This window comes from Anser brachyrhynchus (assembly GCF_964034855.1).
Source record: "Anser brachyrhynchus genome assembly, chromosome: 15".
Taxonomy (NCBI): Eukaryota; Metazoa; Chordata; class Aves; order Anseriformes; family Anatidae; genus Anser; species Anser brachyrhynchus.
The window spans coordinates 16,851,519-16,879,339 of record NC_137733.1 but is presented as its reverse complement, the minus strand read 5'-3'; the positions used below and the strand labels follow the sequence as shown (position 1 = coordinate 16,879,339).

The following is a 27,821-nucleotide window of genomic DNA, read 5'->3' as shown; positions in this document are numbered from 1 at the left end:
TCCGGGAGTTAAGGATACATTTGTGCTTGCCACCTGTACTCCTTACACAGAGTATTAGCAAAAGAAACAAAGCCAACCCTGGGCTACGTTTGTCAGATCTTCCCTTAATAGATGCCACATGGAGGAACTCTGTTGGGGTTTTCCTTGCCTCCGTGGGGTTGGTTATGTTTGGCTAGCAGGTCTCAAAAATACAAAAGCTGTGACAGGGGCTCCTGGCCTGCCCAGGAAAACTGAAGTCTGGCCAGGTGGGAGCTCTGATCCCCGTGGGGTATTTCTCCTCGCAGGAAATGCGTGTTAGCGTGAGGGCAGCTCGTGTTGGGACGGGGACTTTACAGCTCGGATCTTTCCCCTGGGCCTGGATGAGGCGGGGTCTGTAGGTGGGACACGAGCACGTCTACAGCCAAGGCTTGGGGTGTGCCAGCCTGCAGGATAAACAGTTGGCTTCAGCCCGCGGAGCTCTGGCAGCACAAAGTTCATGCTGAAATGTAGAAATAACCGATGACAAGGGCAGCCTGCCACTGTTCTCTATCCATTTCATCTCGTAATGAGACTTACCCAGTCCCACTACTAGGGACTGCCAGCAGGGAGGCCCTGCACAAAGCCCTCAGTTATGCTCCACCTGCGTGCCTCCGGCTGGCTCGCCAGGTAAGCAGGAAGAGCGGTTTTTGTACCGCTGACAGGATCCCTCTGCAGCCTCGGCTTTCACCCCTCCTTCCTCCTGTCCCTGCAGCTCTAAGGTTTCACCCTGCTCGCAGGTCTGAGGCAGGAGCACCTGCCTGGGTGCTGCTTTGGCCGCAGGGGCCACGTTCACGTTTGCAGCCGTGCGCCTAAGTTTCTCGGGCACGGTCGCAGCTCAGGACCATGCACAGTCTGCGTGTGGTCCGGAGGCAGAGTTGCAGGAGCGAGGTCCTCATCTGAAGCGAGGATGGAGGGCGGGAACAGCACCAGCAGCGCGGTCCCTGCGGTGAGTACCCCCGGGCCCCAGGAATCGCAGACGGAGCCCTCCCACGGTGCCTGCCTGGGGCTGAGCTCCTGCAGCTGCCGTGGTCCCAGTGAGGTTTGTTCCTCACCTCTCCAGGGCCCACCACCCACTTCAGCCCCCTGTAAGGCAGCTGGGTCTGCCAGCTGGGCTTCCCTGTAGGTGCTGTGCTCACACGGCCTCAGATGCTGGCGTAGCAAAGCTGTGCGGCAGGGCAGGGGGAGCAGAGGTGCCCCACAAGTCGGCATTTCTGTGTCTGTGCACTCATTTCCCACCGGGGGGATTTTGTTAGCTATCAGGGATCTTCCTGGCACAGTCAGGTTTGGGGCTGTCACATCTGAACGGGACTGATGGAATCGTTCGGCTTCCCGCAGCGTTAGGGGGGGAAGGCTCACGTTCCTGGTGGAGATCTGGGAGCTGCACAGCACTGAGGTCGAGAGCTGACGGAGGCTCGAGGAGCCTGCTCGCTGTCTGCCTGCAGCGAGTCGAACCGCAGGAATGTATTGAATTCCTCCGTGCCTCAGAGAATTGAAATGTTTTTTTTTTTTTTTTTTATGGCAAAGAAGCGTTCATTTTAACTCCTGTTCTTCCCTTGTTTTGCCTTGGCCCCCAGGACAGGAGACTCGCAGCCCAATTCCCAAGTCCGTCCAGGACGTTCTGGATCATCCTGTCCGTTGCCTTGTTCTTTGCAGTCGTTGGCATCAGCACTGGGGGGATTCTCGGCTTCTCCCCCAGCTCTGCCCAGGTGAGGGATGCGGCTCGGATGGGTGCTGGAGAGGTCCTGCCCGCAGCCCTGCTCCGTGCCCGCCCGCAGGGGTGCGGGGCTGGGTTCAGCCCAGGCTGCGCTGCGGGCACCAGGCTGAGCAGCTGCTGCCTCGCTCAGCCCTGCCTGAAATTAGAGGAGCTCCAGAGCATCATTTGTAAATATAGACCCAGGCCGGCATTTTGCTGAGCAGGCACGCCCCAGCGAGTCCCCGCGCTCCCGCAGCACGCTGCGCCGCCTGGGCAGGTGTCGAGCGCGGGGTGCGAGGCTGCGGTGGCCGGGAGAACCCACCAGAGCTTCCCTTCTGCAGCACCGGGCAGGGGGGCTCGGGGACGCCGTGGGGCAGGACGTCCTGGCCTCCCTGGGTCAGCAGGGGCCGGGAAAGGTTCTGGGAGGGGAGGTGCTGCGCGCGGGCGCTGGGCGGCTGCTGGCTGGGGCTGCCCCTGCTGTGTGCCCAGGCCGGCTCGCAGGCGGTGCGGCTGCCGCTGCAGGGGGAGCAGGACTCGCCGAGGAACCAGACGGCCCTGGTGGACGCGTCCAGGAGCACCGTGACTTACTACGTCACCTCGCGGAGTAACCGCAGCGCCGTCGTGCTGTATGACAGCCAGAACGTGAGTGTGCCGCGGCGGGAGCCCCGGGCTACGGGCAGGAGAGCTGCTGGGGCCTGAGCAGGGAAAAAGCAATCTGCCCCTGCTCCCCATCCCTCTGCGCGGACCCGGGGGTCACCCTGGGGACAAGCGGCCGCGGCCTGGCCAGGACGCGCCGAGTGCTGAGCGAGGCGCAGCCACGGCGGTTGCTGCACAGAGGAGAAACGAGGCAGGACCGGGGAGAGATGCCCACGGCTGGGCTCTCGAGGGAGCGTGCGGGGCCTGCTCTAACAGGGCATGTTTTTCCTCCCAGGGCTACGTGTGCTACCGGCCCGCGGAGCAGCGCGCCTGCTACCTGCGCAGGATGGAGCCCGGGGACCGTGAGAGCACGCGGGCGACGCTCAGCATGTCGGAGCTGAGAGTGAGTGATGGGCACGGCCGGTCTGGGCGCCTGGAGGGAAGGGGGGGCTGTGCTGACCGCCCTCTGCAAACGGTGTGCCTTCCGGGCAGTGCTGCTCCGGGCAGCGCTGCCTCGGTTCCTGCTCAGTCCTGAGCGAGTCTGTGAGCACGCGGACAACTCCTCATTTTGTTGATAGCCCGCCTGCTGTGAGAAAGAGCAGAGCCGCACCACAGAGGTGCTCTGTCCCACAGAGGCGTACAGCAGGGCTTTCACCGAGCCCAGTCCCGCTGTATTCTGTTACCTGCTCAAAATTCTGGGGAACAGAGAACAAAGAGGGGTCTGTGAGCAGCTCCCAGGGAAGCGAGTCGGAGCGAATCACGTACCCAGCCCCTCTGAACAAAAATGCAATGGGTGCACGGGGGGTGTTCTGTTTCAGCAGCCAGATGCCTGCTTTGGGTGTGCCCTGCCAGCTGCTCCCCCCTTCCTAGGGGCTGCTGGGGTCCCCCCGCTCCCTGCTGGCTGCCTCCCACCCAGCCGGGAAGGAGGGGTGCAAGGAGCCCTGGCTCCCAAGGGGAAGCAAGCTCCTGCCAGGCACTGGGGCTCCTGCATGAAAGCTCCCCGGCTTTCACTGAACGAAAGCATCTCCAGCTGGGCTGGAAGGGGCTCTTCTGGGCGACTTGGACATGCGAGCAGGGCTGGGGCTGAAGGCAGGGTGGGGAGGAGCAAGCTGCCCTGGGGGGATTAACGGGGCCCTTTCCTCCAGGGCGAGCTGCTGCTGCAGCGGAATAACCAGACCAAGTACTACCGGGAGTTCCTGGGCGTTCTGGCAGGGGAACCGGTGGACCCCAGCGGCCTGGGGGAGGCCGTCCAAGCCCTGTGCGAGCAGACGCCCATCTTCTGGGTCAGGAGAGCGGAGGGTAAGTCGCATCTCCCTGGGCAGAAGAGTGCGGCACAATCAGTTTGTACCTCTACGAGGAACAGACTCTCACTGTGAGTCCTAGGGTGGGCTGCCAAGGCCTGGGCAGGGACAGGTGACCTCTGCTTCAGAATCAGGCCGTTGTTCAGGGATAGCTGCCCTGCTGGCTCTCACCCACAGCCTGCAGCGAGCTGCGGTGCGGGCTGGGAGAGGCTCTGCACCCCTTCCTCGAGCAGCGCAGCCTGAGCTCCACTCTGATGCTGTTGGCTTAACACTTGTCACCTTCGTCTTTACCAGAAGCAGCCTGAGGAGCTCTCCTTCTGGTCTCACCCCAGCTTTAATGAGAAAGGTCATTCCCTCAGGCGTTCCACTTGTCTGGCTCCCTAGGGACTCATAGCTGCAGGTCTGCAAAAGCATCCCTCACCTCGTTTCTGTCCTCGCTCATTTGGCAGGTCCGGGGAAGCAGCGGCTGATCTACCTTTGCATTGACATATGTTTTCCCAGCAACATCTGCGTGTCTATCTGCTTCTATTACCTCCCCGAGTAAGTCCTGCAGCCACGGATGCCCTCTCACTGCCCTACATACTTGAACGGGATTCCTGAAAAGCCTCTGCTTCCAACAAGGAAGGTAACATCTACAACATCGCCCTGAAGGCTGCCTGCTGCTCACGCTGCAGTTCAGGAGAGTTTAGGAAAAGAACAGAACTCCGCTCAGCACCGTCGGTACAGATGCTTTATTGCAGCTGCGCTTCAGGGCTGCATCTTGTACGTAGGTACTAGGAGATCTAGACAGGAACCGCGGGGAGTAGCTAGTGTTTTCTGGCCACACGCCCTGTTCAACACGAGGTTATTAAACTTGTCGGGGGTGGTTGGTTTCATAACAGTGCAGTTCTCCAAGTCAGTCTGTGAAATACACTTTGAATAAAGGGATTGCAAAACAAGGAAACAGCTACTTTTCCTCTTTGTTCAGCCGACTCCAGTTAGGCTGATTTTTTCCACTTTGGGGTACAAAAACCATCACGGGGCTGTTGGCAGTAGCCTCCAGAGGGCTGCCTCCAGCTGCTCTGCGCCCAGCTCCCCTCTGTGGCACCGTGCCTCCCCTTCCCTTTTGTCCAAGTGGCCTCCCCGGGAGACCACACACGTTTAGTCATCATCTGCTCCAAGCTGAAGCCTGGTCTCACTCCAGGCAGATGCTGCTGCTGGAGCAAGCCCTCTCCATCCGAGGGGACGGCGGTGAGCACGTGCCTCATGCTCCAGAGAGGGTGCTGGCCGTTTTAAGACAAGGGAAAACAAGCAGAGGTCCTTCCTTTCCCCCGCGTCACCGTTATCCCAACACGCTGTCATTGAAAGCAAGGCAGACGACTGCTTTCTGGTGGCCGCTGTATTCCCTCTTGATCTCTCCTGTCTCCACGCACCAAAGTCTGGCCAAGTTATCAGAGGAGGCTGCAACAGAAGGGGAAAAGATAAGGAGGAGATGTTGTGTTGCCCTTCAAACTTTTTTCTTATTAGAAGAAAGGTTGTTCTCTTGCTTCATTCAACAGTTCTGAGTGCTGTTGATGATAGGCAAGGGAGCTGTGCAGAGCAAGACACTTGGTGCTTTTTTGTATTATTTGGGATATTCAGCACTTCACAGAGAAGTTACTGTGGAAATTACACGTATGTTTTGAATGGACTATCATGCTGCAAGTACTGCAGGCAGCATTGCTACCAGGTGACATACACTGGACACGTGAGGATCATCTGTCCATTTTAAACAGGAGGCAACAGCCGCCCTATTACAGCACAGGCTGAAAGCTGAAGGGAGTTTGTGCACTGTGTGGGGGGCGTGAGGCTGAATACTCTATCAGAGGTTTCCTCTCCTCACACATGGGCACACCAGGGTTTGGTCACGTCCCACATAGAGAACCTCAGTCCTGTGTCAGTGCCCGGCCCCACCCAGCCAAACCAGGGGCAGTGAGCTGTCGGTGTCCCACCTGTGACAATGTACTGGGAGTCCCCGGAGAAGGCACAGTCCCACATCCAGCCACGAGAGGTTTCCCCTGGGTTATTGCTCTTAATGCTCAGCTCTGTCATCAGAGAGAAGTTTGAAGTCCTCCAGATCTTACACGTCTGGTCTGCAGAACACGTAGCCAAGAGCCTGCAATGAGACACACACAGGTAACCCTGTTAGTCACGGTGTGCCTAAAGCCGCTTGTTAATACACGTGTAGAACAGTAATAAACCAGAGACCTGTGCTCTCTGTAATCAGATTTCTTTAGCCCTGTGTCATCTGCCTTACGAGTTCAAGCTGTACTGACCTGGTGAAGGAGCACACCAAGTTCCCCACTTGCTCCTGGAGATCAGCAAGTGGACCCCAGCTGTGAGCCCAGCGCGTGGCTGGGAACCCACAGAAACACTGCGAGACCATGGGGACACCTCGGGGACACCCGGACCGCAGCCCCCCGCTGCTGTGACCGCCCCTGTCCCCCTCCTCCCGGGGACCTGCGGCACGGAACCCACAGCCGGGGGCACGGCCGCTCCCGTCGGGGCTGGGCGAGGGGCTGGCAGCCACTCACGTGGAGTCGGGGCTGAACTTGCACTGCAGGGCGTAGCGGTTGTGCGCCGGGATCTTGGTCTTGGGGATCAGCTGGGTCACCTCCTCTCCGATGCCGCCCGTCAGGTTCCACACGTAGCAGTTTCCCTGCGGGGAGACGGGGGTCTGTGGCCAGGCTGGTGGCCCCCACCCAAAAGCAGCCTGGACTCCCTGCGTCCCACCACAGCACGGGAAAACTCCACGGTATGTGGAAACGGGGTGCTCTGCCCACATGAGGATGTCCCAGCAGGAGTACCCGTGCATCCCACCTCATATCCGAGGCTGTCGGAGCTTACCGAGCTGTTGACAGCTGCCATGTAGCTGGCATCGGGGTCAATGTGCACTGAATTCACAGAAACTTCAGGCTCCGGAATCAGCTGCTCGTTGTGGTCTGTTTTCAGGTCCCAGATGTGAATGGCACCGCTCTGATCGCCCACAATCAGCTCGGCCTGCAAGAAAACAGCAGCCTCTGGGCAATCCCCCCAAAGAGCAGCCCCAGAACATGTCCCTGCGGCACCAGCCGGAGCCTTGCTCTGGTTTTAAGCATCAGGGACCTCTTCTGCCTGACCATTCCCAGCCCAGAGCTGGGCCTCTGCTCGCCGCTGGGAACGGTTTCGGAGCTCCAGCTCCCAGGCAGACAGCAGCCTGCTGATCGCCCTGAGCACCGAGAGCAGGCCGGGTATCAATCTCACGTTACGCTCTGCAAAAAGGCTGTTTACCTTTGCAGAAGCGTTTGTTAATTTTATAAACCCCAGAACAGACAGCAGGTGCCTAATTTGCAGCACTGTTGTTCAGCTGCTGCTCCAAACAACATCCACAGAGGCCAGATGACTTTCAGCACGTCTGAGAAGTGGGCATGAGGATGCAGGTTGGCCAGCAAACAACTGAAGCACTCAAGAGCGTACAGACACCTGAAAAACACGAGCCTAAGTAGGTTCTTCTCTCTCTCTCCCCTTCTCCGAGAGGGTAAGGACAGGAGCCAGCTGAAGGGCAGGAGTTCTGGCTCCGATCCCTGCTCAGCCCAGCAGACAATGCTGGCAGCTCTCCATTCAGACCGGGGCTTTTATCGACAGACTTGCACTGCCCATAATTTTAGCAGAATCCCTAGAGGAGATCAGGTCATCGGGCGCAGCTGATCCCGTACCTGCGAGCAACAGCTTGTTTCCGGAGAAGACAATCATCCCCCGATATATTTAGCTGACTGTGCAGTGCAGAGGCGTCTTCTGGACGCGTCAGTCCTTAGCCCACCCTTAGCAGGTGCGAGTACAATTGCTAAAGCCGTCACGGCTTTACCCAGGCTGCGAGAAATCCCTCTGAGAACTGAGCCAGCAGCACTGCAGTGAGGAATTGCACAGGCGGATGAAGCTACCTGAATAAATACTGCCACCTCTGGGCTAATTAACTCTGTCCTGCTCACAAAGCTTCTCCTGCAACTCAGCAGCATCACGGTCGGGGATTGTTTCACGTTTATCATCTATGTACAGCTTTTGTTTTACTGCAGTACAGTGCTATAGGAGCATCAGCAGCGTTTGGATGAAGTCTGGTTCAAATAACTGGTCTCAAATTCAGTCCAAAACTCGGGATTTGCAAAATTGAACCCTTGCAAAATGAAAAGCAAAGAAATATTTCTGTTACTCATCTTTTTTAAAAGGTCTGCTCTCGAGACACATAAACCTTGCACTAGCACATCTGCAACTCCAACCCTGCAGCCCTGTGCTTGCAAAATGGACCGGACATGCCGTCAACACTGCACTGATACGCACTGACTCTCACTGCCATCTCCTAACACATCGCACTCCTTATTAGCTTTGTTTCCTTAGTCCAAACAATCCCTGTGGCAGCTTTTGAACCAACTGGTGGCTCCCCAGCAAGTCCAACAGGAGTCATGAAGGGAACTGGGGCTGTGGGCCTCTGCTTTTTCCTGCTGGCAGTGCTAAGAGCAGAGCCCCCCCCCAGCGCGCCCCACGCCACCCGCTGCCCTCCTGTCACACTTGGTTTGAGGCGTGGGGTGGTCCCCAAGGAGTGGGATGAGAGGCTGGCACAGCCACTTCGCTGCCTCTTTGCAGCAGCCAGCAATTAGCACAGATGAACTCAGCAGAGGCACCCACGCACGACCCACGAGTCAGCCTGCAGCAGGTGCCAAACAACAGGGGCACGAGCCCAGACCGTCTGCTCACCCACAGCCCCTCTTGGGGACGTTTGCTGCCCCGTGCAAGCCAGGGGCAGGGACGCACTCTGCCTGCACCACGGGGCTGTCCCCGCACCGACCCCAGCCCTGGGTGCAAGAAGCTGCCGCTGCTGGTCCCGCGGTGCCACCAGCAGCTCCAGCCCCCCGGGGCCGAGCGGCGCTGCTGGCTGCCCAGCATTTGGGTGCCCACCGCCTCCTCCAGGAACGATGGCAGTGAGGGGCTAGCAGAGACGGAGCTGTACGGCTCCAAACCCGCCTGTGCCCTGCCTGAGGCTGTGAGCTAGCGACCATCTCCGTGCGTTACCTTGCTGACAGCCTGCTCCCAGCGCCCACGGCAGCACCGCCTGCTGTCACCAACCTGATACACGCAGCCAGTGGCACACAACGTGTTTTCCCACGGGGAACACGTCTTGCTGCAGCTGCCAGTACGAAACTCTGCAGCCCCCCGGGTTCCCCAGGAGCCGTGCTGGCAGCGTGAGCTGGGAACTCACAGAGGAGCCGGCACTCACCTGGTTGGGGTGCAGGCACACGCAGTTAATGGGAGCGTTCACCTGGAAGATCCGCTGGCACTGGAGGTTGCGGGACCTGCAACGGAACGATGTGGGCAAGTGTTGGGGCTCCCCCGGGGCGCCCACCCGGCCCCACCGCAGGGGGGGGGGGGGGGAGCGCGGCCGCCCTGCCCACCTGAGGTCCCAGATGCGCGCCATGCAGTCCTCCCCGCCCGTGTACATCCAGCGGCCGTCCTCGTGGAAGCCCACCGAGGTGATGTTCTTGCTCACGCCGTCGTAGTTGATGACGGGGTTGGGGTTGTTGGAGTTGAGGTCGTACATGCGGATGTGCTGGTAGCCTGCGGCACCGGGAGGCGCTCAGCGGGGCGGGGGGGACCGGGCCCCGCCACCGCCGCCGCCACCCCAGGGCTCACCTGCGGCTGCGATCATGCTGCGGTCCGGCGTGATCTCCAGCGCGTTCACCTGCTGCGGGCGCCGGTAAGGATGGGAACGGCACCGGGACCCCTCCGGTAACAGCACCGGGACCCCCCCTCATGCACCATGACCACCCCCGGTAACGGCACCGGGACCCCACCACACACCCCGTCCCTCCTCCGCTACCAGCACCGGGCCTTCCCCCACACCCAGCAGCTGCCCCCCGGTAACAGCACTGAGCCCTCCCACACCGCCCCACCCGGTAACGGCACCGGGGCCCCCCCCACCCACCTGGTTCTCCCGGTAACGGCACCGGGACCCACCGGTAACGGCACGGGGCGCCCCGACACCCACCGCCCCCCCCCGGCAGCAGCACCGGGCCTCCCCCCGCACCCACCGCGCCCCCCGGTGACAGCAGCGGGCCCCCCCCGGGTAACGGCCCCGGCGGTGCCGCCGGTGAGGATACGGAGTCCTGGTGCTGCACGGTGCGCGTGCAGATGCCGCTGTGCGCCTGCCAGAAGCGCACGGTGTGGTCGTAGCCGGCGGTGGCCAGGATGACGGGGTCGCTGCCCACCGTGCCCTGCGCCGCGTTCATGGCCCCGCCGCCACCGGCGCCCGGCACGCTGCCGGCCGCGCCCCGCTCTGCGCATGCGCCGCGCGGCCCCGCCCGCCGCCGCCGGCACTCCGCGCACGCGCGCCGCGATCCTGCCCCCCCCCCCCCCGCAACGCGCGCGGCCGCCCCGGTGTCGTCACGGGGGGGCGGGGTCATGAGCGGGGAGGGGGCGGGGCCAGCAGCGCGGGGGGCGGGGCCTGAGCGGAGGGGGCGTGGCCGGGGAGGGGGCGGGTGGCGGCGGCACCGGCGGGGGGCGTGGGGGGGGCACCGGGCGCACGGGGGTGCGGGGGGGCCGGGGGGGGCCGGGGCACCCGGGGCACAGGGGCTCGGGGACACCGGGCACAAGGATGGCGGGGCCGGCCGGGGGGCACCGGGCAGCTCCCGGTGGGCGGCGGCGCTCGCTGCGGCCGGGCCCTTTAAGAGCGGCGGCGGTGGCGGCGGCGCGTGCTCGCGCCCGTGCTCGTGCCCGCGCCCGGTGCTGCCCGCCGCGGCCCCGCGCGTGCCGGTAAGGGCGGGCGGACGGGGGGAGCGGGGGTGCAGCGGGGCAGCCCCGCCGCCGGTACCGGGCCGCCCCCGCCGCGCTGTGCCCGCAGGTCCCGGCCGCGGAAGGTGAGCGGGGGCGGAACCGGGGGGCTGCGGGCACGGGGCTGCGGGCACGGGGCTGCGGCTGCCGCCGGGCCGTGACCGAGCCGGGGCCTTGGCGCGGGGGGGCAAAGCCCGGGACGCCGCCTCCCCGTTAAATAACGGGCAGTGACAGCGCCGGTGCTGGCGAGCCGGCTGCACGAGGCCTCGTCCCCGCGCGGTGCAGCCTCCCCGGGGCCGGGGGTGCTGAGCCCCCGGGGGCGCTGAGCCCCATCCTGCTCCGTGCACCCCCACCGGGCGTGCAGCAGGGCTGGGCGCAGAGCGTCGCCACCGCCGTGGCCCGCCAGCCGGGCACGTCCTGCCCCAAACCTCCTGGGCCTGAGCACCGGGGCCGGCAGGGCGCTCAGCACCGGGGCCGGGTGGTGCTGCCCTGCCCCGTGGGGGGACCTCGTGCCCTGGGCACAGCGCACCCCTCGCTGGCCCTGCAGGCGGTGCTGGGGCTAGCGCGGCGCGGGAGGTGTCGGCAGGGATCAGGGTCGCATCCAGAACAGGGCTGATCTGGGGCCCGAGGCGCCGGGCGGCTCGCAGCAGCCCTCCCCTGGTGCCACCGCTCTGGCAGCGCAAACAAACCCTCCGTCAGCTGAGGCTCTGCACCAGCAGCAGCCAAAATCTGCTTTTCCGCTCCCAAATCCAGCAGCGCGGCGTTTAACCCCGAGCAATGGTGCGTTGGGGCACAGCCCAGCAGAAGGGGCCGCTTGCGGCTGCCCCCGTGCTGGCGGGGGGGCCCAGCAGCTACCGTGCCATCCCCGCACGTCCCTGCCCTCGGGGCAAGCTGCTGCCCCTCTTGCTGGGCTCGGATCTGGGGGCGGTTTGCTCTTGCCCTGCTCAGAGGATGTTTTCTGGCGGGGGGAAGGTCTCACGCCCCTTCCCCGGGCTGGTGCCAAGGACTCACCGCCCCGGGTGCACGCCGCGGGCTGTGCAGGGTGAGGGTCTCTGGGCTGCCCCCCAGCCCATGGGAAGGTGAAGGTGCTGGGGATGGCACCGCAGCACCCCCGGGAGCTGAAATAACGTGCTGTGCGAGCTGCTGCCTGGTCCCCAGGGGCACCCGGTGCTGGGGCCACCGTGGCCGTGCCGCAGCCCTCGCCCTGGCCGTGCCTGGTGCCCACCGCCCGGTGCCCATCGCTTCTCCCCCTGCAGGTGCCATGGCTGCCCCGTGATGCCCCCTGGCAGGGCTGCCCTGTGACCAGCCCTCATCCTGTCGCATCCCTCGGAGGCGACGCCAGAACACCCGCAGCAGGACCTGCCCCGCAGCCACCGCCCTGTTTGCGCTGGCGGAGCCCGAGGAGGCTGCGCTCGGGGGCAGAGGCCGAGGCAGGTCCCGACACCAGCCCCGGAGCACATGAGGTAGGGGGGGCACGGGAGGCCTCCGTGCGCGTCCCTGCGGGGGAGCAGGGTGGCGGGAGGGGTCTCCCCGTGTCCCCTTTCTCTGGGCCTCACACGGCTCTGTGGGGCGCCCTGCGCTCGGGGTCTGTGTCAGTGCCCAGCAGCCATGGCCTGCCAGCGGAGCACCAAGCTGAACCTGCTGCGCCTCGCCGTGCTGCTCGTCGTGGCCTTGGCCGGCATCAAGCTCCTCTTCCGCGACAGGTGAGGTGGGAGCGGGACCGGGGCACGAGCCGGGGGACCCCTGCAGCGTCAGGGTCCTGGTGGGGGACGTGCCCCCAGCCCTGCTCTGCTCCCTGCAGCTTGACCCTGGAGCTGCACAAGCACGTCAGCAAGGACAGCGGGTTCTGGGGGGACGCGGGTGACACCAGCCAGGGCGCCGGCCCCCGGAGCCAGGCTCTGGAGCTCCCCGTGGCAAAGATAACGGCCCCGAGGCAGGGCCCTGGGCAGCAGGTCCCCAAGGACATCAGTGCCACCGAGATGAGGCTCGTCCACCTCGACCTCAAGGGAGCTGCGCCCAAGGTCTCCTACCTGGAGCAGGTGAAGGCGCCAGGGACCAGCCAAGCGGGGCAAGGCTGGGCCTGGCTATCCCCTCTGACACCCGCACCCGGGGGTGCCAGCAGGCTGAGCCTGCCCTGCTGTCCCGCAGCTCTTCCCGCTTCTGTCCCGGCTGGGCGCCAACGGGGTCCTGATCGAGTACGAGGACATGTTCCCCTTCAAGGGCGAGCTAGAAGTCCTCAGGTCTCCGTACGCTTACAGGTGAGCCGGGGCTGGTGCTGAGCTGGCTGAGGGGATGCCGGCACCGCCGGTGCCAGGCTGGGTGTGCCCTGCCTGGACCGTGCCCGAGCTGTGCGTGCGTGGTGCTGCAGGCAGACCTGCTGCCTGCCCTGCTGAGTCAATATTTGGGTCCCCAAAGCCAAGTCCCCAGAGGTGTGGGGCAGCCGGGAGAGCTGGGGTGGGGCAGGGCGGCTGGGGCAGGGCAGGGTGCCAGGGGAGGAAGAAGAGGAGGAGGAGAAGGGAATGTCCTCGTGCCCTTGTGCCCATGTGGCCCGCACTGAGGCTGTCCCTTCCCTCCCCAGCGAGGAGGACATCGAGTGGATCCAGCAGCTGGCAGAGCTGCACAAGCTGGAGGTGGTTCCCCTGGTGCAGACCTTTGGGCACGTGGAGGTAGGGGCCAGGGGCGTTTGCTGGGGGGGGGCAGGATGGGGACACCGAGAGGTGGCGAGGGGCTGCGTCCCCAGCACCTGGCTTGCAGATGGATGTGTCACTGGGTCCGTGTCCCCAGCCCTGCTCCTCCGTCCCCCCTTTTTGGCCCACGTCCGGCCCCCATGCCGGGTTTCCTCCCCATGCAGTTCATCCTCAAGCACGAGAAGTACCAGCACCTGCGGGAGGTCGAGCGCTTCCCCAACAGCTTCAACCCCCACGTCCCGGACACGCTGGCGCTGCTCAAGAGCCTCCTGGCGCAGGTGATGGAGAAGCACAGGCGCTCCTCCTGGATCCACATCGGGGCGGACGAGGTGGGCTCTGCAGGACCCCAGCCACCGCCGGCTGCCAGGCCTGCCCCGAGGGGTGCTGAGCACCCCCTGCCCCCCAAATCCAGGTCTTCCACCTCGGGGAGGGGATGGACTCCAAGAGCTGGATGAGCCACAACAGAGGTGACGTGGGCACCATGTACCTGAAGCACATCAAGCAGGTGCTGGGCTTCATCGCCGCGCGGTACCAGGGGCTGCGGGCGCTCATGTGGGACGACATGCTGAGGAAGATCAGCACGGGAGCCCTGCGGGGTGAGAGGATGGGGACGGCAGCGGTGCCACCCCGTCGGGCATCTTAGTGGGGGTGTGAGGATCCCCAGGCACCCTCCTGCTGCTGGCCCCGGTGCTCACGTCCCTGTCCCTGTCCCTGCCCTGTCCCTGCCTTGCAGAGTCTGGGATAGCAAAGCACATCTCACCTGTGGTGTGGTTCTACGCGCCCGACTTTGAGGTCGAGCAGATCGGTAAGGTGCCATGCCAGGACCCTGGGCAGTGGAGAGGGGGGGGACACGATCCCGTGGCTGGTGGCACCACTGCTGCAGCCACCACACCGAGCCCAGCTGGCCCCCAGGATGGTGGCACAGGGTCTCGTGCCTGTCCCTGCCATCCCGCCATCTCCAGGGGTGATGCCTCCCGCTCACCTGGGCCATGTTGGCACCTGCTCTCCTTCCAGCCCCCAGAAGCCCCCCTGTGCACGGGCTCTTGCTTTTGGCAGAGCAGCCCCTGGCAGCCGGGGGGGCCCTGCCCACCCCATGCCACCCCACACCGCTGGGCCATGAGCGTGACCCCACTCCCCCGGTGCCGCAGGGCAGTTCTTGGCCAAGTACGCGGAGAGCGGCTTCGAGGCCGTGTGGTTCGCCAGCGCCTTCAAGGGAACCACGGGCCCGGCGCAGGCCTGGCCCCCGCTGAACCACCACGTGAGGAACCAGCTCAGCTGGCTGCGGGTGATGCAGGCCGTGCCGCGCTTCGCCCCGCTGCGCTTCCAGGGCATCGTCCTCACCGGCTGGCAGAGGTGGGCGCCGTGGCGCGCGTCCCAGCCCCGCTGCCCGGCAGCCGCGCACGAGGCGACGGCACGGCTGTCCCTGCCCCGCAGGTACGACCACTACTCGGTGCTCTGCGAGCTGCTGCCCGTCGGCATCCCCTCCCTGGCTGTGTGCCTGCAGACCCTGGTGCACGGTGAGCGGGGCCGTGCCCCTCGTCCCCACCCTTCCCGCCCCGCAGCATCGCTGGAGCCCCCTTGGCTGCCGGGGAGGGGGCAGCAGGGCTTCGCTCCCCTGGTGTGGTGCGGGGGTCACCTGGCTCCCTCTCCTCGTCCTCCCCAGGGGGCTTCATGGAAGAGACACGGAGGAAGGTCCTGGACATGCTGGGCTTCCAGAGCATGCAGCTGGAGCAGGGGACGTGGTGCGTGGCTGCGGCACGGAGCCGGGCGCCTGCTGCTCCCCAGGGGTGCACCGGGGGGATCAGGGGTTGCTGCCCCCAGCCCTGCAGGGTGCGGGGGCTCACCACCCAGCCTGGAGCTGTGGCTGGTGCTGTGCCACGTGCTGGGCTCTCACCTCCCCTCCGCGCTTTCCCCACAGTGAGGGAAGGGGAGCTTTCCCCGGCGTAGAAATCTATCGCATGGTGGAGCAGGTAAACGGCCACCTGAAGGAGAGCATCCAGAAAGCCCTGGAGGAAGAGAGGTAACGGTGGTGGGAGGGTCTGGCCGTGGGGCTGGAGCAGTGGGGACCTGCAGGGTCAGGGTGGCCCCCTGCCCCCTGCACCCCCCCCCCTCTTGTGCCTCCCCAGCGGCATCAAGGGCTGGTTCAGCCCCTACCATCGGAAGCACCAGTTTGGGAACCCCCGCAACATGGAGAGCTTCGGCAGCAAGGTGCTCAAGTACGTGGGGTGCGGGGGGCCAGGAGCAGCCCCGGGTCCCTACATGGGGCTGGGTTGGTGGCTGTGAGGAGGTCCCAGTCTCGCTCTGGGGGAGCCGCAGCCAGCTCTCACCCCACTCTCCCCACCCCAGGCTCCACGAGGACTGGGAGAGCCTCGTCCGTGAGCTGCGCGCCCAGCTGGAGAGCATCTACTTCCCCGACACGGTGGAGGAGTGGATGGAGGAGAACGTCAACCCCTACCTGGACCAGCTGCGGGACCTGGTCCGGGACTACCGGGCCATCATCCGCCTCAACGCCCGGCCCAAGGCGTCCTAGGGGCTGCGCCCCCCGGCTCCAGCTGCCCCCCGGGACTGGGCTGCAGGAGCCCCGGTCGTGGTTTGGTTTGCTGGCTGCACCCCTCTTCTGCTCGAGGCATGGCTGCTGGTTGGTTCGTACTGCACAGAGCTCCTGCGCGCCCCGCTCCCACAATAAAGTATTTTTGTAGATGCTGCTGGGTGATGGAGGGGGACACGGATCTGCCCCCTCCCTGCAGGCACGGGGGAGATGGGGTGGGATCAGCCCAGCTGGGTGGGGAGGGGACCCCTCTTCTCTGCCCTGTGGGGGGCTTCAGCTGCTCAGGGCTGGGGCCCCTGTTTCAGGCGCTGCAGGTCCTGCCCCAGACAAGGTGGCTGTGCTTCTTTTGGGGACAGAAACGGGGGCATGGGGAGGCGCAGCCCCAGCACAACGTGTGCTGGTACTGGAGCTGGAGGCTTTGGCAGCTGCAGGGCTGGACGGGGGCAGCCGATGACCCCTGGGGACACCGCTGTCCTTCGTGCTGGCTGTAGGGGTGGCCGTCCCCTCCCTGCGGTGCGGGACCCAGCCTGTGAGAGTGCTGCCAAGGGCAGAGCTAGCCACACGAGGGCTGCCACTCCGGCCATTTCCTTGCCTGGTTCATGCCTCCGCGAGGGGTCACAGGGGCCCTGCCAGGCTCCCCGCAGCGCCCCCTCCCCAGCTCCGTGGCTGCTCTCAGCAGCAGCCCCCACGAGAGCGCCGATGGCCGCGAGGGAAGAGCACGGCACCGCTTCTTGCGCCGAGCCCTTCCCAAAGCGCAGCCTTTCATCTCGCCTTCCTCCCTTCCCAGCTAGCGCCCGGGGCCTCCGCTGCCTCCTGTGCTGGCAGCCCTCGATCCTGTGCGGGGGGTGCGGGGGGAGCCCGTGCGGGGCGAGCGTCCTGCAGCAGGGCTGCCTCCGGCTGCTGCCAGCGAGGGGTCCTGTGCGGCAGTGCCTCTGCATGCCCAGCCCTGCTGTGGGGGGAGGCGAAGGGAAGCCCCCCGTGCCTACAGCTCTCGCTGTCCAGGACACCGGTTTCGGCTCCGCATGCACAGGGCGGTGATGTGGATGCTTCGCTGCACATTTTTCTGTTCCATGAGGACCAACCATGCTCGGCAAGAGCCTGGAGGGAGCTGCAGAAACATGGGTCAATCTGGGGCTCCTGCTGCCACAGCGTGGCTCAGGGGGACGGGAGGGACACACAGCCCTGCCGCCCACGTCCCAGTGCAGCTGCAGGCAGTCTGGTGTCCCGGGGGCTGCCCCATCCCCGGGTGCTGGCACTGGGCAGGAGAGCCTTGATACGGAGGGCTGCGGGGTACGAAGGAGCCTTCATTGAGGAGCTGCATTTATGTCATCGAGTGGTGGCACACCCGAGGGAAGCGCTGACCTGCTGGGGCAGCCCGGGCACGTGCAGAGCCCCAGCCCCCAGCCCGGGAGCCCCGCAGCAGCTGAGGTCCCCGTGCGGCCGCGCACCGCCAGCCTGCGGGATTAGAGGGCAGATTAGGCGGCGTCTCGTGCTGGAAACCCAAATGTCCTGGATTGGAAAGTGGGGGCGGGGAGAGGAGAAGGACCCCGCTGCCCCCGAGTCACCCAGAGCCGGGGGCTGCAGGGGGAGGCGGGGGCTGAGGAGGGTGGCCTTGGGCTCCAGCCGGGGGGCACCGGGCAGCCTGGGCAGGCCTGGGGTGGGCGAGGGGCACTGCGGGGCAGGTGGCTGATGTTGGTCTGGGTGCTGCCTTGTTCTCCCCATCCTTCCCCCTGCCACGTGCACCCACCTGGGTCGGCGGCTGCCTGTCCCCGCGCACTGCACCCAGTGGGGCACTGCAGCTGCCTGCCCCGTGCAGCCGCCTGCTCGCTGCCCCGCCGCGGCCAGTGCTGTCCAGTGCCCGGCTGGGTGCCAGCTTCCGGACACGCGCACCCCAAGGCTGGTTTCCCAGAGCCGGGACCTCAGCAAGCCTTTTAGGCGGTGGCTTGTAGGGGAGAGCAGAAATTTGTTCACGACTTTGTGCAGGTGATGGCGGGGCTCTGCACTGGCCGGCAGCAGTAGCACAGTGAGCCCCGTCCATCGCTGCCCCGTGTCCTAGGGGCTCACCAGCACCCTCCTGGCCCTGGCCCATGCAGGCATCCTCCAGCACCGTCAATGCCTCAGTCCTTTACGCCGCAAGGAAACGCACGGGGACGAATGTCACCGGCCATTGTGTCTGCAAAAGCGGGCAATTAGGCGGTAATCAGGGCTTTATTTAAGGGGATCGAGCAGCTCCCCCAGCCCGCGTCCGTTACCAGCCGCCGAGGGCTGCCGGGGGGGGACTGCAGGGGCCGGGCAGAGCCGCGGGACGGGGCCCTGGGACGGGGCCTCCCGGCGGGCACGGCCCCCCCGGCCCTCCCCCGGGTGCCGCAGCCGCACCGAGCCCCCCCCCCCCCCCCCCCCCCCCCAGCCTCGCCCCGCTCCGGCCGCACCGCGACCCCCCCGGGACCCCCCCTCCGGGAGCCGCCAGCCCCGGGCGGGCCCCCCCCGCGCCCCCTCCCCTTCCTCCCCCCGGGCACCCCGGCTCCCTCCCCGCGCTCCCGGCGCCCCCCCAACCCCCCCCGCCGGGGCTCCCGCCCCTCCGTTCCCCCCCCCCCGCCCCAATTCCTCCCCCTCCGCTCCTGCCGTGCGCCCCGGTGCGGCTCCCAAGCGGCCGCGGTGCCCCCCCCGCGCTCCCGGTGGGGCCCCCCCCGCCCCGCCGCGCCCCGCCCCGCCCCGGGCGCCCGCCGCCGCCGCCGCCGCCCCCGCCTCCGGAGCGGGCTGGGGAGGGGGGGCCCGCGCCGAGCCGAGCCGAGCCGAGCCGAGCCGAGCCGCGCCAGCCGCCCGCCCGCCCCTCGCCGCGGAGGATGCTCGGGCCGTGAGCCCGCAGCCGGCAGCCCCGGCGCCGCGGAGCCATGGGCAAGGACCAGGAGCTGGTGCAGGCGGTGAAGGCGGAGGACGTCGCGGCCGTGCAGAAGCTGCTGCAGAGGCCCAAGCCCGGCAAAGCCAGTGAGTGCCGCGCCGCGGGGGCCGCGCCGGGCCGGGCCGGGCGGGGGGCGGCGGCGGCGCCGCGGGCAGCGACCGGCGGCGGCCCCGGGCAGGGCGGCGGGGGCCGGTACCCGCGGCCCGGCCGCCCTGCCCCTCCCCGGCCCCGAGCATCCCCGGTGCGGTGCGGTGCGGTGCGGTGCGGGAGGGGGCCCCCGGGCATCGCCGGCGGCGCCCCGGGGCTCGGCCCGGCCCGGCCCGGCCGGGGGGGGTCCGGCGGGGCTGCGGGGGGGGGGCGGCGGAGAGTCCCCGGGAGCCGCGCGGGTGCTCGGCGCTGCACGGGCTCGGCGGGCCCGGCACAGCCCCGCAGCGCCTCCCGCACTGCCCGCGCCCCGGAGCGGCTCCGAGCCCCCCGGGGAGCCGGGCCGGGCCGCTGCAGCCCCGGGGGCTGGGGAAGGGCAGGGGGGGCACAGGCGGGGGCATCCGTGCGCGTCTGTGGGCACGGACCTGCGTGTGTGCGTGTGTGTGTGCACGGACCTGCGTGTGTGCACCAGGGCTGCCGGCGCCTGCACACGTATGTGCGTGTGTGCCTGTGTGCAGCTGTGCCCGTGCTCGTCTACGTGCGTGCCCGGGTGTGCGTGTGTGCCTGTGTTTGGGTGCGTGACTGTGTTTGTGTGCCGGTGTGTACCCTGGCATATGTGTGTTTGGATGTGTCTGTGTTGGTGTTTCTCCGTGTGGGGGTGTTTGGATGCATCTCCACGGGTGTCTCCCTGCGAGCATCTCTGCGCCGGGCTCTGCACATCTCTCCCCAGGCGTGCACACCGCTGTGTACGGCCGTGCGCGAGGCTGCGGGGGTGTAGCTGTGCATCTCCGTGTGTACATGTGTGTGGCTCCGGGAGTGTCTGCTCTCTGTGCGTTTTAACTGCTCTGCTGAGGCGTTTTACCCGGGACTGAATTATTCATGGTGCTGATGCAGCCGCAGGTTTCAGGCCTGGCGTGCAGGGCTGGCGGGGCCGGGGGCTGTCCCTGGGCTCAGGCACGGCCCCCAGGGAGCACCCACGCGGCACCAAGTCGCAGGGCCGCTGCACGCAGCCCCGCCACCGCCGTGCCCCGAGTCCTTCCCTCTCAGTGCTCCCCAAATGTGGGCACCCCCGTGGCCCCGGAGCTGTGCGGGGCTGTCACAGTGTCCCTTGTCCCTGCTCTCACAGGGATGTTTCTGCCTGAGCAGGGCCAGTGTGTTGTGTGTGTCCCCTGCGTCCTGGTGCTGAGCAGGGCTGGCACAGCATCCCCCATGTCCCCACTCCTGTGCGGGGCCAGCGTGGCATCCCCCACGTCCTGGTGCCGTGCAGGGCTCTTGTTGCATCCCCTGTGCCCACAGCTGTGCAAGGCCAGCACGGTGTCCCTGTGCCTAGCTGCCATGCAGGACCGGCACGGTTTCCCCTGTGCCTCTAGTGCCCCTGCTGAGGGCCTGTGCAGGGAAGGAACAGGCTCCAGCGCCAAGCCTCGTTCTTCCCGACCTACTTCAGGAGCTGCCACTTTGTGGCCTCCCAGCACAGCACATGGGGACAGGGACCATGTGTGGCCCACGCGCTGTCCCCACGCACCCCTCCCAAACCCCCACTGGCCTGGGCACTGGCATCGCTGTGACAACAGCCGGCGGTGCTGTGCCGAGTGCCACCACCTCCTCCCGCATCCCTCTCTTCCCAGCCCCGTTCTGCCACATGTCCCACTGCGGAGCCCCCCGGGTGCTGTGCAGCAGGATGGCCGTGGGACCCGGCGGTGCTCCCTGTGCCGGGCTCGCAGGAAAGGGATGAGGGAACCCCACGATACTGAGCCTGGCACCGGGGGATGCCTGCTGCAGGCCCGGCTGCTTGCCCCATGCCCAGGTCGGGCTGCACATCTCCAGCTCTGCTGGAGCCCCCGGGGCTGTGCTGAGGCTGGGCTGCTCCTGCTCCCCGGGGGCCCGACCCAGGGCTGTGTGTGGCAGTGGGTGCCATGCCCCTGGCAGCAGCAGTGGGGCTGGGGGAGCGCTGAGCAGCGGCTGTCCCGATGCCGGGGTGTCCCTGTGCCCCCCCCCTCCATGTGCCATTCCCACACGTGCCTCCGGTGCTCCCCGCGCTCCTCGGCACCGGGAAGATTTGTAACTCTAGCTCTGTTATCTGGATAATATCCTATTCATGTGGGGTTTAATAAATGAGATTTTAAAAATCCCTGCGTGAATTAACACGGGTTGCTATGGCAACGTGGGGCCCGATTTAGCAGAGTGGAGTAAGAGTTTGTGGGGCCCGGGCCGGCCGCAGCGCGCACCGCGTTCGCTTCCCGGGCATCCATAATTGATGAGGTTGTCTGAAAGTTACGCAAATCAGATGCAGGGATTTGGCAGCAAACTGTTTCCCTCCCTGTCCCCTCCTCCCTGGTGCTACCTCGAAGAATTGTAGTGACTTGGCGTTTTCACCTCGCCTCCCCAGCCTGGGCGCTGCGGGGCAGGACGGGGACCTGGGGCGTCCCCAGCTGGGTCTGTGCTGCAGCGTCCCCGTCCCAGGCCTTTGGGCAGCGGGAGATGGAGCTGCGCTGTGCTGGCAGGGGGGTCCCTTGGTGGTGGCATTTTGGAGCAGGCAGGCTTCTTCTCTGCGGGGTTGCTGCCGCGCTCAGCTCATCCGCTTGGAAATGGCTTCTGCATGGCCCCCCAGTGCCGCGGGAGGGACCTCGAGCTGGGGGACGGGTCCCGCTGCCGAGCTTCTCCCACCCACCGTGCTGGGCGCTTTGCAAATCACTTCCACGTGTGGCAGGTTTGTGCAGCACAGACATCCTGTCCGTGTCCTCGTGTGCTGCAGGAGCTCCGGGTCCCTCTCTGGGGCTCCTGGGGCCGGGTGACCCGTGCTGCCTGGCAGGGCTCCGGAGCTGGGCACGGGGCTCACCACCCTTCGGGACGCTGCCATCCCATGGGGACTGCTCCTGGGCCACGAGCTGGGGCACAGCTCCAGGCAGGAACGCTGCTTCGGCTGCCGTCCCGGCATGAAGGGGGCCAGCGGAGGCAGCCCGGGGCCAGAAGGCAGAAGCCAGGAGCCAGACCCCTCTGGGGTCCCGGGCAGGGCCCTGCCGTGCCGAGGGGCTGGGTGTGAGCGGGGCCCTGGGATGCAGCCCTCGTGGGAGGCCTCCTGCCCTCCGGCGCGTCCTCCTGCGCGGCGGCCAGTTAATTCCTGGTTTTTTTTGCCTGCATTTGATTGCATTAATAATCTCCTCTGATAACAGTATTTAATAAAACCAGGCTAATATGGCGCAGTTAGGAAATGTCTTTGACATTTTACAATTCAATTTCCATGCAGTAAAAGGCAGGGCAGCTGCAAATCCAATTGTGGTGCAGTGCACAGGGCGCGTGTGGCCGGCAGCCGCCGGAGCTGCCCGATTCCCCTCAGCCCTCCAGCAACACAGGAAACTTCCCCGGCCGGCAGCCGCTGCTAATGGCTCCCGCTGCTGCACGAGGCAGCCCCTGTGCGCTGCAGGGAGAGCCCGGGCACCATCCAGCTGCCATGGGCAGCAGGAGGGACCCTGCGTGTGCCACCGGCCTCCAGCGGGGCCAGGCTGGAAGGGCCTCTGGGGCCGGATCCTGCGGCAGCTCGGCCAAGTGCCCCTGGTGATGGTGCTGCGAGCCTCCGTCACTCGGCTGGACACTCTTCTCCCGCCCCCCCCGGCCCCCTCAGCACGGATTAAGGAGTGAAGTACGACGGGGGACATGGCAGCGCATCCCCAACATGGGGCCCGAGGGGCCGGGTGGCTGCTGGGCTGCTGTGCCTAACGATGTGTCAGTGCTTCCCCAACAAACTTCTTTTCGGGGTTTATAACCTGCGTGTGAAACCTCGCGCCGAGCAGGGACTTGGCAGCTGGGAGCATGCTGACATGCGCCAAGTTTCCTTCCAGAGGGGGATTATTACTCAGCCCGGGGTGACATGTATTTATTTTACATTTTCTTGCATCTCTCTGGCTGGGCTGAGGCTGCCGGCACGAGCCCTCCCCTTCCCTCCTGCTCCCGTTTTGGGGCCGGCTGCGGGGCCTGGGCAGCAGGGAATGTGGGCCAGCGGCTCGGCGCCCAGCCCCGGGCTCCCTCACTGGCCTGGATTTCCTCACGGCAGTTCCGAATTCACCTGGTTTGACACCAATTAGCCCTTTGTCGGCAGCAAGGCCCCTCGTGCTGGGGCTTTCGCAGTGCTTCCCGCCCGGGGACCTTGCTGGCGGCCGCGCTGTGCTCCCGGTGCTGCCGGTGCCACCGTGCTCCCGGAGCAGCCGACGCTCGGTGGCGGGGCGATGCTGCGGGGCACGGCCGGGACCGGGCTGCTCAGGAGGGTGCTGGTGCCGTGGGGGGCTCGGGGTCCGGCGGTGCCGCAGGGCCGGGTGCTGCGGCCCCAGCTCCCCCCCCACAGCCGCCGTGCGGTTTCCCGTAGCCAGCCTGGCGTCTGGCTTTCTGCTGCTCCGGCTGCACTCCCTTTAACCCTTCCCTTCCCTCCCCAGCCGCCGGGAAGGGCTGCAAGCACCTCTGTGTCTCGGTGCCCCCAGGTGCCCCCGGCCCTTCCCACTCCCCTGTGCCTGCGGGGCCCTGCGGGTGGCTGCACGTGCGTGATGGGGCCGCGAGGCAGCCCTGGCCGTGGAGATGCCCGTGGATGTGGCTGCGTGGCCGTGCCAGGGCCCCATGGGTGCCAGTGGGGCAGTGGGTGCAGTGGGAGCCCACCCCTGTGCCGTGTCCGTGGGGTTCTTGGTACGCAGACACGCGGCAGGCGGGGGCTGCGGTCCCACTGGCAGCGTGGGGCTGGGGGGCAGCGTGGCTGTGGGGCGAGGCTGGGGCTGTGCCCACGGTTTGCTGCCGTGCTCTTCCTGCTGGTGCAGGTTTTGGGAGCAGGCTGTGCCCGAGGTCTGGGGCTCCTGTCCCTCTTGCTGGGCGCTCACCACAAACCCACTCCGCACTCGCTTTGCCACGCTGGGCGGCTAAAGGTGCCTTTCACAAGCGTTCGAAGCACCGTCGGGAGAGTACTAAAGAGTGAATTTGCTGATATTTAGTGGCTGCTCTGTGTTACTGCTGGGCCAGGCTCCTGCAGGTGAGGAAAAGGGGTTGGGAATCAAAAACTGCTTGTGCTCTGCTCGGACACCGCTGCCCCGTGGCTCCATCCCTGCTTTGTTCCGCTGCTCCAGACGAGAGTGCCGGGAGGCTGTGCTGTGCCAGGCCGGTCACCGAGCTGGTGAGCAGCACCAGCACCCACCTCTGCCCCGATCACCGTCCTGCCTGCAGTGGGGACACGAGCAGGACTTGCTTTCCTGGCCCTCCTCGCCCTGAGGGCTGCAGGCAGCACAGCCTGCCCGGCAAGGGCCCGATGCTGCCGGCGGGTCGGCTCCTCATGCCAGGCTGAGAGGGATCTTTAAGCTGTAATGAAATGTTAATAGTATTTTCCAACTCAATACGGGAGTAGAAAATGAGGTGTTTAACACCGGGCTCTGCAGCGACAGGAGCAATCAGCCTGAAAAATGGGAAGTCAGGGACGCAGTGCCAGCCTCGGCACAGCCTGCTGCTCCAGCACCAGTGACGGATGGATGCCGTGCCCGGGGCGAGCCGCACGGCTGGGGGAGCACGGTGCTGGCACGCTGGGGGTGAGCGGCTGGTGGGGGAGTGCCCGCTCTGCCCACGTCTCCTTGGGCCCTGCCAGCAAGGTCGCTGCGGCCGCCGGGTGAGAGCTGGGCCCTCGCAGAGGGCATCGAGGTGGTGGCGGGGCTGCTGCGCCCTGGGTGCTGGGGCTGCTGGGACCCTGGCTCTGTGCTCTGCATTGGCCCAAATCAGCCCGAGACAGAGCAGGTTGGGGTCAGTGTGCAGCCACCGTGGGCGCTGCCTCTCTCTCTGCTGCCCTCTGTGCTGCTCTGCACTGGCTCTGCTCTGCCAGCCTGCCTGTGTGCCCCTGTGCACGTGTGTGCACGCATGTGCCCGTGTGCAGCCATGTGCACCCCGTGTGCGTGTATGCATCAGCCTCCCTGGGCATCATGTACCCCTGCACATCCCTGTGCATCCTTGTGCACCGTGTGCATGCCCTGCCCCTCTGCATCCCTGTGCATCCCTGTGCATCCTTGTGCACCGTGTGCATGCCCTGCCCCTCTGCATCCCTGTGCATCCCTGTGCATCCTTGTGCACCGTGTGCATGTGTGTGCATGCCCTGCCCCTGTGCATCCATGTGCGTCCTTGTGCACCGTGTGCATGCCCTGCCCCTGCACATCCACGTGTATCCTTGTGCACTGTGTGCATGCCCTGCTCCTGTGCATCCCTGTGCATCCTTGTGCACCGTGTGCATATGTGTGCATGCCCTGCCCCTGTGCGTCCATGTGCACCACATGCCTGTGGCCATCTCCGCCGGCCGCATCGGCAGCGCCTCCTCCTTGGCCTGGCGTGGGGCTCGGCACTGGGGATGGCTCTCGGCGGCAGCCGCCGGCTGATCCCTTCCAGATGTGGCTGTCGGGAGCCCGGCTCCGCGCCGCCTCCTCACCGAGGCCCACGTAGGTTTGGGTCCGTTCCTGGCGGAGCGGCTGGAGCGCACAAAGCAGCGCCTGCCCGGCTCCTGCATTGCAGCTGGGCTGTTTACGGCGTGCTCCTCGCGGCTCTGTGCTGCTCGTCAGCATCTCTTCTTCCGGCTGTCTCTGCTCCGGCGCTCGCAGACCCTGAGATTGTCTCTCAGTAAGCCCTCCCCACCTGGCTCCCCAGCCGGCTCCCTCCCAGTGTGCGCTGTGCTGGGGACACTGGGCACACTGGGAGCAGGTCCGCGAGCCCTGTCCTTGCCCTGCAGTGCTGCGAGGCCGTGAGGAGCAGCGTGCCCCCGCAGCTGGCTGCCCCGGGTGGCTGCACAGCATCCCCCGGCTGCACAGCACCACCCGGCTGCACAGCACCACCCGGCTGCACGTCCCCATGCTGCGCCCGCCTGGCCGCAGTGCTGCGGGCGTGTGGTGGGCACAGGGCGGTCAGCAGCGCTGGGGGAAGTGGACCAGGCTGCCGTGTGGACAGGGACAAATGACGGCACTCCAGGCACTGTTTAAAATAGCCCCCAGGGTCTGCTTTAGCAGGGCATGGTCTGGGAGCTCGGGTCCCAGCCCCGCAGCGGTGCGGAGTTCCCTGTTACTTATCTGGGCTCTCTGCACGCACACACAGGCACAGGCTCTGCGTCTGCCAGGGAGCTCCCCAGCACTTTCCAGCAATGCCTGGGCTGCAGCTGGATTCGTGGGAGGCCAGATGATAGCAAGGGTCATTAGTTAATGATGCTCCAAGATACAGATCCTGGTCCCTTTCTGCAGCCCAGCGGGGCTGGGGCTGGACCTCCTGGCACTCCTTGGCCCAGGGAAGGAGGCGAGGGACAGGGATAAGGGGGGGGAACAGGGACAGGGACAGGCAGGGCCATGTCTGCCCCGGGGTGCAGGCAAGCGGTACCAGCACCTTCCCTTCTCCGCTCCCCCAGCCCTGACCCAGGCGTGCTCGTCTGCCCCCACCCCCAGCGCGCGGCAGCCTCGCCGTGTTGGCGGTGCCTCCTTCCAGCCGGTGTGATTACTGAAAATTACCTGTTTGACATCGCCCCGGAGCTGGGAGAACAGACTTTCAATTAAGGCTCTGTGAAAACAGCACCAGCACGGATTTCAGCGGAGCCAGGGGTGGGCGTGCGGCTGGCGTGGGGCCGGTGGGGCGCTGCGGAGCCTCGTGCCCCCCCTGCGGCACGCGGTGCTGGGACCGCCACCTCGCCGCCCTGCCCGTGCTGCTGCTGCCCTCCCCACAGCCCCGGGCACGCGGGGTGACAGCAGGGTGACGGCAGGGTGACAGCAGTGCCGGTGACACACGGCACCATGCGGCAGGGGTCAGGTGAGGATACGTCCTGGTGGCGCGAGGGAGCGGGGATGCTCACGGAGCTGCTGCTGAGCGCCACTGCTCCAGCACGGCTCTGGTGGGCACCACGGGGTCTCATGACGGGAGGATCTGAGGTTTGGCACGGCCACGGTCAAGGTGGCTGGGTCTGGCCCCAGCTGTTGAGCAGCTTGGTTCTGCACTGGGTGTCCCCCGTCCCCTCCGCCTGTCTCTCTGCGCTCCGTCCTCCCCCACTGGTGCCATCCCTGCCTGCCCTGGCGGCCTGGAGGGACAGCCCGTCCTTCCTCCCTTTGGTTCTGAAAGTTTCCTTTTTATAAAAAATACAAAGGAGTCCCCGCTGCCTCTTGAAAGCTGCATTTAAGTTGCTTCATTCTGGCCCCAGGGGACAGCCCTGCGCTGCTGCAGCACCGTGACTCAGGCTGCCACGGCCTATTGATTTTGAAGTGCAGATTTCTCGGCTCCCCAGGGAAGGCTCCGCGCGACGGCCGGGGCATCCGGAGCAATCCGTGCCCATGGCCAGGGCAGCCCCACGCTGCCCCCCGGCCTCACCCTGGAGCCGTTTTTCCCTGGGGAGAGCCCTGCTGCACCCAGCCGCTCTGCAGCCACCGCAGCCCTCCTGCACCCGGTGCCTGGTCCCTGCCGTGCCACGGCATCAGGTTGAGCATGGGCCCCACAGCACCACGATAAGGGGAAGGAGGCACTCCATGTGAGAGCTGTGGGTCCCTCACGTGCTGGGCATGGGGCCAGCATCCCCTAAAGCACCCGGGGATTCGGAGAACAGCTTGTGACGGGCAGTGGGATCCAGCTGTGGTGAGCACTGGATGTCCAGCTGTGGCAGGCAGTTATCCAGCTGTGCTGGGCAGTTGTTGTCCAGCTGCGGCGAGCAGAGGCTGTGCCGCAGTGCTGGGCGGCTGTCACCCGGCTGTGGTGGGCGCCGAGCACCCAGCTGCAGTGGGTCCGCCCCGGCCCTGCTCCTCTTTGCCCCAGGCAACCCCTTCCTGTGCAGCCAGCACAGAGCCCTGCTTCAATCGCATCTCGCCAGCAGCCCGCGAGCTTCCCGGTGCATTATTTATACAGTCAACATTGATCAGAAGATGATAATGGCTTCATTAGCATCTCAGCATAGCGCGGGGCTCGGTGCTTGGCACGACCTTGGCTGCAGGAGTGCAGGCACGTTGCTGTCGGACAGCAGCGAGGAGCGGCTCCCCCCGGCACAGCCTGCGGTGTCCCGGTCCTCGCTGGGCACGTCCCCCTGTCACCTCCGCGAGTTCCCCGGGGGCACACGCGT

General features: G+C 66.1%; 4 protein-coding genes across 12 annotated transcripts in view; 3 read left to right on the top strand and 1 right to left on the bottom strand.

Annotated features, from left to right (window-relative positions):
* Positions 1-85: 85 nt before the first annotated feature.
* On the top strand, positions 86-4,237 carry BRICD5 (BRICHOS domain containing 5). 3 transcript variants are annotated; one of them, XM_080556780.1, is made up of 7 exons: positions 86-645; positions 820-964; positions 1,593-1,724; positions 2,234-2,353; positions 2,643-2,750; positions 3,493-3,646; positions 4,098-4,237. In XM_080556780.1, the coding sequence occupies exons 1-7, from the start codon at positions 611-613 to the stop codon at positions 4,190-4,192; spliced, it is 789 nt and encodes a 262-aa protein (XP_080412906.1). In that variant the 5' UTR covers positions 86-610; the 3' UTR covers positions 4,193-4,237. The 3 variants fall into 3 exon arrangements, with proteins under 3 accessions (XP_080412906.1, XP_080412905.1, XP_080412907.1); XM_080556779.1 differs by having other exon boundaries at positions 2,201-2,353; XM_080556781.1 differs by lacking the exon at positions 86-645 and having other exon boundaries at positions 659-964; positions 2,201-2,353.
* Positions 4,238-4,364: 127 nt separating this feature from the next.
* Positions 4,365-9,992, bottom strand: MLST8 (MTOR associated protein, LST8 homolog). The gene is made up of 8 exons (XM_080556778.1): positions 9,795-9,992; positions 9,328-9,379; positions 9,090-9,252; positions 8,915-8,990; positions 6,514-6,666; positions 6,201-6,325; positions 5,619-5,782; positions 4,365-5,088 (listed from the first exon to the last, which is right to left on the bottom strand). The coding sequence occupies exons 1-8, from the start codon at positions 9,921-9,923 to the stop codon at positions 4,970-4,972; spliced, it is 981 nt and encodes a 326-aa protein (XP_080412904.1). The 5' UTR covers positions 9,924-9,992; the 3' UTR covers positions 4,365-4,969.
* A 172-nt stretch (positions 9,993-10,164) lies between these two features.
* On the top strand, positions 10,165-15,849 carry LOC308178350 (hexosaminidase D-like). 4 transcript variants are annotated; one of them, XM_080556889.1, is made up of 16 exons: positions 10,165-10,363; positions 10,490-10,550; positions 11,721-11,927; positions 12,061-12,167; positions 12,266-12,503; positions 12,613-12,722; positions 13,043-13,130; positions 13,316-13,480; positions 13,564-13,747; positions 13,885-13,956; positions 14,300-14,504; positions 14,586-14,668; positions 14,815-14,893; positions 15,070-15,171; positions 15,278-15,367; positions 15,498-15,849. In XM_080556889.1, the coding sequence occupies exons 4-16, from the start codon at positions 12,073-12,075 to the stop codon at positions 15,679-15,681; spliced, it is 1,695 nt and encodes a 564-aa protein (XP_080413015.1). In that variant the 5' UTR covers positions 10,165-10,363; positions 10,490-10,550; positions 11,721-11,927; positions 12,061-12,072; the 3' UTR covers positions 15,682-15,849. The 4 variants fall into 4 exon arrangements, with proteins under 4 accessions (XP_080413015.1, XP_080413016.1, XP_080413017.1 ...); XM_080556890.1 differs by lacking the exon at positions 10,490-10,550 and having other exon boundaries at positions 10,294-10,446; XM_080556891.1 differs by lacking the exon at positions 10,165-10,363 and having other exon boundaries at positions 10,395-10,550.
* A 2,598-nt stretch (positions 15,850-18,447) lies between these two features.
* The window catches only part of CASKIN1 (CASK interacting protein 1), a 32,736-nt gene continuing 23,362 nt past the window's right edge, over positions 18,448-27,821 (top strand). For all 4 annotated transcript variants that reach the window (XM_080556753.1, XM_080556752.1, XM_080556751.1 and 1 more), the window contains exon 1: positions 18,448-18,684. In XM_080556753.1, the coding sequence (XP_080412879.1) occupies positions 18,591-18,684 (94 nt within the window). In that variant the 5' untranslated portion in view covers positions 18,448-18,590. The remainder of the gene's footprint in view (positions 18,685-27,821) is intronic.

Bases quoted from the DNA above. Each gene is read 5' to 3' on its own strand.
- BRICD5 (XM_080556779.1), top strand. From the start codon at position 611: ATGCTCCACCTGCGTGCCTCCGGCTGGCTCGCCAG. The intron at 2,354-2,642 runs GTGAGTGTGCCG...TTTTCCTCCCAG, and splicing joins TGCTGTATGACAGCCAGAAC to GGCTACGTGTGCTACCGGCC. The intron at 2,751-3,492 runs GTGAGTGATGGG...CCTTTCCTCCAG, and splicing joins TCAGCATGTCGGAGCTGAGA to GGCGAGCTGCTGCTGCAGCG.
- MLST8 (XM_080556778.1), bottom strand. From the start codon at position 9,923: ATGAACGCGGCGCAGGGCACGGTGGGCAGCGACCCCGTCATCCTGGCC. The intron at 6,326-6,513 runs GTAAGCTCCGAC...GTCTCCCCGCAG, and splicing joins TGGCAGCTGTCAACAGCTCG to GGAAACTGCTACGTGTGGAA. The intron at 5,089-5,618 runs GTGGGACACCGA...CTTCTGTTGCAG, and splicing joins CTCCCAGTACATTGTCACAG to CCTCCTCTGATAACTTGGCC.
- LOC308178350 (XM_080556888.1), top strand. The intron at 13,957-14,299 runs GTAAGGTGCCAT...CCGGTGCCGCAG, and splicing joins CTTTGAGGTCGAGCAGATCG to GGCAGTTCTTGGCCAAGTAC. The intron at 15,172-15,277 runs GTAACGGTGGTG...GTGCCTCCCCAG, and splicing joins AAAGCCCTGGAGGAAGAGAG to CGGCATCAAGGGCTGGTTCA.